This window comes from Brachionichthys hirsutus, unplaced genomic scaffold (assembly GCF_040956055.1).
Source record: "Brachionichthys hirsutus isolate HB-005 unplaced genomic scaffold, CSIRO-AGI_Bhir_v1 contig_971, whole genome shotgun sequence".
In the NCBI taxonomy this organism is placed as follows: domain Eukaryota; kingdom Metazoa; phylum Chordata; class Actinopteri; order Lophiiformes; family Brachionichthyidae; genus Brachionichthys; species Brachionichthys hirsutus.
Window position 1 is genome coordinate 153,434 of NW_027180381.1, and position 10,685 is coordinate 164,118.

General features: G+C 49.2%; 1 protein-coding gene across 1 annotated transcript; it reads right to left on the reverse strand.

The window, feature by feature from the left end:
- Positions 1-461: 461 nt before the first annotated feature.
- Positions 462-6,433, reverse strand: LOC137914345 (major histocompatibility complex class I-related gene protein-like; the record flags this gene model as incomplete). The annotated part of the gene is made up of 7 exons (XM_068757947.1): positions 462-1,083; positions 1,344-1,485; positions 1,626-1,736; positions 2,955-3,257; positions 4,209-4,505; positions 4,840-5,106; positions 6,391-6,433. Coding segments are annotated over 6 exons (1,158 nt in total), but the record flags the coding sequence as incomplete, so codon positions are not given.
- Positions 6,434-10,685: the final 4,252 nt, after the last annotated feature.

A 10,685-nucleotide genomic window follows, 5' to 3' on the forward strand; every position in this document is an offset into this window, starting at 1 on the left:
GACCTTAGAAGCAGCCTCTATGGTGAGTTAGTGCGTGGAGAGTCACTGGCTTAAAAAAATAAAAATGACAAAGCAGGAAGCTGCGTGTCCAGTTCCAGTTGTTCCGCTTCACTCGTGATGAAACTGGACCAGAGTTTGTGTGTTTGTATAATTTTTATGTTTTAAAATAATCCTAAAACCAGAGTCCACCATCTCACTTCCTCAAGGATCACCTTCATCTAACTGTCATTCCTCCTCTTCATTTTGCATCTGGAGGTCCGTCATGTTCACGGAGTCTCCGTGGCTAAAGAGAGAACTGGGAATATTCACGGGATTGGAGACGGAGCAATCGGACTGGGAATATTCATGGGATTGGAGACGGAGCAATCGGACTGGGAATATTCACGGGATTGGAGACGGAGTAATCGGACTGGGAATATTCATGGGATTGGAGACGGAGCAATCAAACAAGAAACGTGGGAAATGTGGGATTTTATTGTAAAGCAGAACTTTCTGTCTAAAGAAAGGAACCAGCAGGACGACTTCAGCCTTCGTCTCGTTAACAACACAGGAAGTGATTGTGATCCGTGAACAGACAGGAAGCACTGGGGGAGGGGCGGAGTCCAGGAGGAACAAAGACACGCCCGTTTACTCCGACACCTCCGGACTCGTTAGTGTCCGAGTCCCGCCGCAGGTTCCAGGAGGACTGGAAGCAAAGGAAGGATTTCTGAGGACGGACAGCAGAGACGACTCTAGAGGCCGTCAGATGTCTCTCGTCTCAGATCACATGACCCCAGGAGGACCAATAGGACAAAGGGAAAGCACAAACAACCCAGCAGCCGAAGAGTTAAAGTGTAATGATGGAGGACGTTCTAAGGACGTCGGATGAAGACAGTCTTAAAGATCCTGTTTGACGTCTCCAGAGAAGAGAGACGAGAACAATCCCCGAAATATGTAAATGACACCGTTTAGACTCTAATCAATAAGTATCGATCACTGGATCCTCGTCGCTGATGTCTTTGATCGGATCGTGTTCTGGTGAAGACCCGGTGGACTCCAGTTCAAACAGGACGATGTGGGGACACCGCTCCTTGTCCCAGAACCCTGCAGAGACAGAACCAACAGAACTGAGCAGAAACTCCACGAAGCCACACCCGAACCCGATCAGTCCACCTTAAATGTCCAGGTGGACTCATTGTCTTTGTCCAACAACCTCAGATCCCTTCAGGTGAAACAACTTCACCTTTTGTTGGGGAAAAGACACCAAAGGACAAAGACTATCTTGTCTCACAAGTCTGACAGAGAATAATCTCCCCGTGTCAGAAGGTTCTTCTACACATAGTGTCCCACACGAAGACACTCACTGCGTTCATTCTGTCCTTGTCCCAACGCCCTCCGGCTGGATGATGATCTCTGGCTGGATGTCCACCTTTGGCTGCATGTCCACCTCTGGCTGCAGTCTCTTCGTGAGCTCAGCGCTGTCCTCAGAAGGTGGACGAGGTTTACCTGGATAACAAAGACGCATCAGGTGACGTGAACGGATGCGAGTGGACTCTGAAGCTGAAACCACCTCCTGTTTGCTTCATCAGGTCAAAGTGTCCAATCAAAGCCAGGAGACAGAGACTGGTTCTGTCTGGGTCGCTCACCTGTCCTCTGTCTGTACCGCTTGAATCCAACGGCAGCCGTGAGGACGAGAAGAACCGCTGCAGCGATGACGATGATGATGATGATGATGGCCTTCACGTTAGTGGGTTCCTCTGGAGAGCAGAAAACAACAAGTCAGAGAACAACGTCCATGTCCCAACAGAACCGTCCTGCAGACGGACACCACCTGGTTGGTGGTCCTGCCGTCCTGTTTAGGTGGTTTCATGTCCACCTGTCCACAGGAGGACGGTCTGTGCTGCTTTCTGTCCTGATGTTGGTTCCAGTCTCAGGGAGACTCGTCCAATGTTCTAATGTTCTAGTGTGTTCTAATGTTCTGACAGAGGTTTGACTTTAAAACTAGAAACTTCTGAAAAATGAAATGGATCCAAAATACTTTTTCTCCAACTCCAGACTGAAACCTCCGAAGCGCTGGAACGCTGCGTCCCTCTGCTGAGGCTGGACAGTCCCACAGCTCTGTGGACCTGTCCTCATGGAGAAACACAAGGTTCTGATAACATCCTGGTCCACATCAGGAATATGGGGAACGTTTTACATCCCAGCTTCTGGAGAAACGAAGGAACGTGGTGAAGAACGCTGATTCCATAAAGGAGCGTTAGAATCAACGTGTCTTCCCACGGTACTGAAGGACTTCATGTTGGACCCGTGTCCCACCCTCCTAGCTTCACGTCAACATTCACTGGGTTCTGGATCATCCTGCTAACAAGCAGATCCAGGTCCAACAGAACCTCCTCCGCAGTTCTGGATCGTCCTGCTAACAGATCCAGGTCCAATCAGAACCTAATCCGCAGTTCTGGATCATCCTGCTAACAGATCCAGGTCCAATCAGAACCTCCTCCGTGGTTCTGGATCATCCTGCTAACAAGCAGATCCAGGTCCAATCAGAACCTCCTCCGCAGTTCTGGATCATCCTGCTAAAAGATCCAGGTCCAATCAGAACCTCCTCCGCAGTTCTGGATCATCCTGCTAACAGATCCAGGTCCAATCAGAACCTCCTCCGCTGAGGACATGAACTGACTTTACTGACATCGTCCTGCATGAATGAAAGCCCAGTGGACATCGGACCGCCACCACCAACAGAACTATCACTGATTCAAAGGCTTCCGTCTTCTGTGCAGGTACCGGGTTAGGGTTCTGGTACCGTTGTCTTGGTCCCAGGTGGTTTATTGATTATCTGAACTCTAAAGTTACACAGAAAACAGCAAACGACAATAAAAGAAACAAAACTTCTGTCCAACTCTTCAAACCCATGATCTGGACCATCAGAGAGACAGAAATGTGTCCCCACCTTCACCCCCTGATCCCAGTCTCACCCCAGTTGGTCCAGATCTTTCCTTTGTCCAGTCTGGTGACCAAGTCGTCCTTCACACCGAAGAGCTGGAACACACAGTCGTACCTCCTCCAGTCTTCAGCCGCCGCCGATGAAAGGTCCAGGTCCACACTCATCTGGAAGGTTCCGTCATGGTTGGGGAGGATCTCTCCGTGCTCCACCTCCTCATGAAGCTCCTCCCCATCCTTCCTCCAGGAGAGAGCGGCTCTGTCTGGGTAGAAACCTGTAGCGAAGCAGCTGACGGGAGAGGAAGGAGTCTTCTGGAGGAGAAACACTGAGGGGAGCTCTGGAGGAGGAGACAAAGACACGTTAGAGAGGGGAGCTCTGGAGGAGGAGACAAAGACACGTTAGAGAGGGGAGCTCTGGAGGAGGAGACAAAGACACGTTAGAGAGGGGAGCTCTGGAGGAGGAGACAAAGACACGCTAGAGAGGAGAGCTCTGGAGGAGGAGACAAAGACACGTTAGAGAGGGGAGCTCTGGAGGAGGAGACAAAGACACGTTAGAGAGGGGAGCTCTGGAGGAGGAGACAAAGACATGTTAGAGAGGGGAGCTCTGGAGGAGGAGACAAAGACACGTTAGAGAGGGGAGCTCTGGAGGAGGAGACAAAGACACGTTAGAGAGGGGAGCTCTGGAGGAGGAGACAAAGACACGTTAGAGAGGGGAGCTCTGGAGGAGGAGACAAAGACACGTTAGAGAGGGGAGCTCTGGAGGAGGAGACAAAGACACGTTAGAGAGGGGAGCTCTGGAGGAGGAGACAAAGACACGTTAGAGAGGGGAGCTCTGGAGGAGGAGACAAAGACACGTTAGAGAGGGGAGCTCTGGAGGAGGAGACAAAGACACGCTAGAGAGGAGAGCTCTGGAGGAGGAGACAAAGACACGTTAGAGAGGGGAGCTCTGGAGGAGGAGACAAAGACACGTTAGAGAGGGGAGCTCTGGAGGAGGAGACAAAGACATGTTAGAGAGGGGAGCTCTGGAGGAGGAGACAAAGACACGTTAGAGAGGGGAGCTCTGGAGGAGGAGACAAAGACACGTCATCAGGAGTCACTGTTGTCGCCAGAGACACTGAAACGACGCAAATAAACCTCAGAGGAGAGGAGGCGACAAAAGAAGGGAGGAGCAGAGGAGAAGAAGACTGAAGGAGAGAGACGGAGGACAGAGAGGTAAAGGACAGAGTGTGTCTCTGTGTGTGGGTCAGAAACAGCAGAGGAACATGAAGGTTGTTGGTTTGAAACTCCACCAGGTGATGTGCTTCTACCTGTTCTCAGCAGAGAGCTCCTCCCATACTCCAGATACTTCCTCCCCCACTCAGGACACTCCTGGGTGTGGTAATACTTGTAGTATTCCATCGCAGCTCTATCATGATCCCATCTGTGTTTGGTGATGACAGCCTGAGGACTGGGAGCGATCCATGTCTCCGTCTTCAGGTCCAGGACGATGAAGTCTTCTCCATTATAACCATACTGACGAAAACCAGTGACCTCTCCAGTCTCATCGTCCCACTCACAGCCAGTCAGCCGCTGGACAATGTGGACACCTGAGAGAGAGACAGACTCCAGTCATCGACCTGGTCCTCACTGGAACCAGCAGAACCAGCAGAACCAGCAGAACCAGTCTGTGTCCCGGAGCTTTAGAAACCCAGCAGTGATGCAAAAGGGTTCCTGCAGAGGTGTGTGTGTGTGTGTGTGTGTGTGTGTGTGTGTGTGTGTGTGTGTGTGTGTGTGTGTGTGTGTGTGTGTGTGTGTGTGTGTGTGTGTGTAGGTGTGTATGTGTGTGTGTGTGTGTGTGTGTGTGTGTGTTTGTGCGTGTGTGTGTGTGTGTGTGTTTACTTCCTACAGCATGAACACAACATTTAATAAACACAAACAAACCTTCTGATTGGTTGAAGCGCTTCTTTAAAGTTTCCATGCTGATTTTGGACCATTCTTGGTTCACCACAGCGATCCCCGTCTGTCGGGTCCAGTACTCTGGATCCTCTGCTGTGACTTTGTCCATCCAGTCCTGTTTGGGTTCTGCTCTCTTGGTCTTACTGTCATAGTGAATCATCTGGACGTCATCGATCAAACCAACGTACACAAACTCCGGGAAGTTTGAGACTCCAGAAGACGCCGTCTCGAAATACTTCAAAGAGTGAGTCTCTGAAAGAAAAACCAGAATCACCATCTGAAGGTTGAACCTGTTTCCACCTGATGACATCACTTCCTGCTCTCCATTCACACCTGAACCTGTGACCGATGACAACTTCTGGTTCTGATCACAGGTTTGAACTCTGAGGCTCCTGAAGCTGAAACCCAGCAGAACTTCTTCTTCTATGGTTTCACACAGTCGCGCTGGTCATTTTCCACCATCAGCTGATAACTGGCATCATTTTCAAGGCCAGATGTCGGAGAGTTTGTGAATTAAAAAGGTTTGACCCTAAAGATTTGGGTTTCAGCACCACAACAAATAAAGGTGTGACCCGGTCCCGAAACACCGTCAGGTCCTGATGGGCAGAACCTGCAGAACCCAAAACCTGTTTCACTCACAACAGATTTTGTGATGAATATTTCTCATTAATATTGATACATTTAATATTTGAAGGACACGGTTCTATATAAGAAAGAACGCCAGTCTAACATCGGTTATAACACCAGTCAGCAGTTATTACAGCAGTTATAATACCAGTTATAATACCAGTTATAACAGCAGTTATAACAGCAGTTATAATATCCGTTGGATTCAGAGCGGATTCTGATCCTCTGACGTTCCAATATTCCCTCCATCATCAGCTGACGTCTCTTCCTTCTCGTCCTGGTTCTAACAGTTGGTTCTGTTCAGGTATCAACAGGAAGGTTCTCTGATTTGTTCTCTTTGAGTTCTGACACTTCCATTGTTGTTCTCCTCAGAACCTCCGCCGTCGTCTGAAGACGTTGGACGTCCTGTTTCTGTGTCACGTCCAGAATGCTGAACAAATCCGTCCCCTGCTCATAGTTCGGTGTGGAAACCGTGCGGTCCAGTCTATGCTGGGTTCTGAGGCTGACACGGGTCAGAACCCATCCAAACGGATCAGGACATTTGTCAGCTGGAGAATAAAGCTGTCCACTCTCTGGTGGACAAACTCTATCATGAAGACGCAGCTTGGAAACCATCTCTAAACCGGTTTGTTGTTGGACCTCAGCAGAACCACCGACCGACACCAGCACACCTCCGTCATCAGGTCTGATGTCCGTCTGAGCCGGAGGTTCTGAACCCATCAAATTAAAGAGGACAAAGAAGGAAGAACTACCTCTGTCCTCCTGTCCCAGTTGGACCTGAAGTAAATGGACTTTACAGGAACAACTTTAAGATGACGGGTCGGTACCGTTTGGACATTTCTAGACTCCTAACACATCAGGAAGTCCAACGACAGAACCGTCAACCCAGACAGCAGGATAGAAACTCACCTCCCACCGCCCCAGGTACACCTGTACCCAGAACCAGAACCAGAACCAGAACCAGAACCGAGGTCTTCATCGTGAACTGTCCCATCTGCAGCTCAAACAACAGAACAGCCACAAGATTCTTTAAAGCTTCCAGTCCGACCATCAAGGGTGAAGTGAGGACAAAACCCGAGAGGAGCGGACTTCCCCGTCCGTCTGAGCCAATCAGAATTTAGTCTGAGCCAATCAGAATTTAGTCTGAGCGATGACGTCACTTGTTACTCGGCAGAACTGTCACAGGTTGTGAATCAAAAGCGAAAGTAGAATGGATCTTATTTTAAGCTGCGTCAGAGTCTTTGTTTGAGCGTCTCAGCAGGTTCTGAGTTCTGGACGCTGAAAACTTCTGGACCGACAGAAACGTGAGCCGCTGTTGATGTTTGATCCGGATGCTGCTCCGCTTTCTGCTCCACTTTCACTGTGCTCATGTTCCTGGTAGAGTCAATGCGGAATAATAAAAGTCCCACCTTGAGTTCTTCAGCTGAGACAACAGAACCCATGATCCGAACAGGGTCCATCTTTACCTGACAGGTTCTGCTGTTGGTGACGTCGAGGCTCGACCTGCTGGTCGTTACCTGAGCTCATCATTTAGCTTCAGTAAGGAAGTAAATGTTATTTATATATTATATATTATTCATGGATCACCTTCACAGACAACAAGCCACAAAGTGCTTCACAAGGAGAAGACAGCCTCCACGTGGCCTCCGCATGTCGCTGTTAGGTTTCTCCTTTTTCCCCGGTTCTTTTATTATATCTCGTGTTGGAGGTGTTTATTCAATAATGAGTCAGGATTATAAAACGAATCAAGTTTACTGAATGTTTTCAGTAAGTACAAAGCTGGTAAGGAAACACAGCGCTGGACTCTCCTACAGACGCGGGGGGGGGGGGGGGGGGGGACTCTGTAGAAGAGTCCCGAATGTTCTACGGCAGTGATCTTTATAGTGGGCGTCAAAACACCCTCCTCCTGGGATGGGCCGTTAGGGCCCTGACTTATTCCCATCGTGTATCAGTTAACAATGTGATGCTTTATATGTGATTAATCTATGTGTTTGATTATTACCACAAAGTATGTAGAGATAAAGAAACTAAGAGTGTTTGTGCAACCTGTGTATTGTGAGCGTGCTGCAGAACTCAAATATCTAACAGTCCCCCTGCTGAGGTGGCCCGAATGGGTCACCTCACTAACCTATATGTGACCTATATGTTCACTCCCCGACCAGATCCGTGGCGCCCACCCCCCCAAGGGCATTAGCTTGGACCCCGAACCCGGCCAGCAGAGAGTGTGTGCAGACAAAATGGAAATCACTAACAGTAATTTGTTTACAGCGTAAACGCGGGAGCTAACCCCCCCTACGGGCCCCAAAGGGGACCCCGCAAAGCTTGCATAGCAAGGAGCTGTGGTAACTAATACAGATTACCAACCCTAATACCCCCACAGCCCCTCACATCAGCAATGAGCACAACATTATTAACATCCCCCCATTAACCTGCAAGCAAACAGCGTCATCATGTACTAGCATTAACACCAAAGCGTGAAATGTAGACCCAGACCCCGATCACAGTCGGTCCTCTTCTCCCGGATCTACAGGCACGATGAAGTCCAGCCTGTAGATCATGCACTAGAATGATCGCATGTTCATTGTGATGTATGTCCTACATCAGTTGCCGTAGGTTCGTGCTGCGCATGCTCGGGTTCTAGTTTATGGTCTTGTTGTTGTAAAAGCCACGCACGGGAGTAAGAGGCAATAAAGACGTGTTACCGAAAATAAGTATCTGTTCTCATTGCACGAACATTCTACATGGTGTCAGAAGACGTTTCGGACTTGCCGACCGTGAGTTGTTGTTTTTTATGTGAAGGAAAGAAAACAGAAGAAGACAGTTAATCGTCTTAACTGTGCTTGTTAAGTATGGCGGAGGGATTCCGAAGACCCGACCCCCTTGTGTTCGAGGGAGACATTGCCGAGAAATGGCGTATTTTGGAGAGGGAATACGACATCTTCATCGAGGCGGCGCACACGGATAAACCTGCTAAAACGAAGGCGTATATCCTCCTCAATCTCGCAGGAGCGGAAGCTACAGAACGGGAGCGTTCATTTGTCTACGCAGCAGAAATTAGGGCGCCGGGCGACGATGGCGCTGTCCTCGTTCCCGCCGAGTCCCATGAAGATCCGGAGTGTCTCAAACGCAAGTTTCGAGATATGTGCAACCCGCAACACAACAGGACGATGGAAAGGCACAAGTTTCACACCCGAAATCAGAGACCAGGTGAGACAATTGACTCGTTCATAAGCGATTTGAAGATCAAGGCAAAAAGTTGTCGTTTTGGTGAGCTGACAGAAGAGCTAATCTGTGACAGGATGGTGTGTGGAATCACTAATGACAGCGTTAGGAAGGCCCTGTTACGGGACAGCGATTTGACTCTCCACAAAGCCGTCTCAATCTGCCGTGTTTACGAGGTGACGGAGGAAAACACGAGAGCCCCGGCGAAGCAGACGTTCACCGTGGATGCGCTACAGCGAAAGTCCACCAGAGGGCAGCACAGACCGTGGAATAGTCGAGAGGCCACACAGCCCATTTTGAACTGCAATAATTGTGGTGGCAGCCATCCAGCGCAAAGGGAGAAATGTCCGGCATTTGGTCAGCAATGTCACAGATGCAGCAAGATGAACCATGACAAGAAACGCTGCACATCAAGGTTAGTGAGTCAGAATCCAGAAAAAAGAGGCTTCACAAAGAGAAACTACTCCAGAAAACCAGTTCATCAGGTGGAGGTAGAGCAGTCTGAGCAGGCTGACACTGATGACACTTTTTATGTTGATGGAGTATCTGTGAACACAGTGGATGATCCGGCACAGGACCGAGGCGAGGGTTTTGTCACTCTGCATGTGAACGACAAACCGATTGAAATGAAAATTGACACAGGAGCAAAGTGTAATGTCATGGCGAAAGACACTTTCCAACAGATTTCAGGAGGGAACGTCATCCCATGTGGCAAGAACACAAATCTAGTGGCTTATGGAGGCTGCAAAATTGAAACTGCAGGCCTCATCACTCTGTCTTGTCATTTAGATGGAAAACAACACACGCTATCGTTCTTCCTTGTAGAGCGTGATGTTACACCACTCTTGGGGTTCCGCGCATGTATGCGTCTAAATCTTGTTACCCTCAGCCCTCATGTTCACCAGGTCAGTGCAGAGACTACAACGGACTTTGTCAAACACATTAAAGAGCAATACCAGGATGTGTTCAGTGACGAACTGGGAGAGTTGCCGATAACTTATTCCATGACGTTGGATCCAGCTGTGCAACCAGTTGTACGTCCGGCGCACCGCATTCCCTTGGCAATGCAGGATCGTGTGAAAGCTGAACTCGACAAGATGACGAACAAAGGAGTCATCATCCCCGTCTCTGAGCCCACGGACTGCGTTTCAGCAATGGTAGCGGCACATCAAAGAGACAAAGAGGAAGTAAGGCTGTGTATTAACCCCAAAGACTTGAACACTGCTTTAAAGAGACCCCACTATCCGATGCGTAGCGTGGAGGAAGTCGCCACCCAAATGTCAGGTGCAACTTTGTTTTCAGTGCTCGATGCAAAGAATTCTTTTTGGCAGATCAAGCTAGATCAGAAGTCATCCAGGTTAGCGACATTTAGCACACCTTTTGGACGCTATAGGTTTCCCAGGATGCCATTTGGCATAAACTCAGCAAGCGAAGTTTTCCAGTGCTCAATGGAACAACTGTTCGCTGGCTATCCATGTGCTATTATAGTTGAGGACATACTCGTGGGAGGTCGTGATGCTGCTGAACATGATGCAAATCTGAAGAAGGTGCTTGACCGCGCACGAGAGATCAAACTCAGACTCAACCCGCAAAAGTGTAAGTTTCGTCTAGATCAGGTTTGCTATGTAGGTCACATCTTCACAAAGGAAGGTCTTAAAGCTGACCCCACGAAGACTGAAGCCATCACAAACATGCCAGTCCCGCAGGATTCTCTGGCAGTGCAACGTTTCCTTGGTATGGTGAACTATTTGGGGAAATTCATTCCAAATCTGAGCAATATCGCAGCGCCGCTCAGACAGCTCCCTCATAAAGACACTGCATGGTGATGGCCCCCACAACACCAACAAGCATTCGACCATCTCAAGTCATGCTTATCCAGGTCACCGGTTCTGTCATACTTTGATGTGAAGAAGCCGGTGACACTAACCTGTGATGCATCTTGTTATGGACTTGGCGCAGCATGTATGCAAGATGGAAAGCCT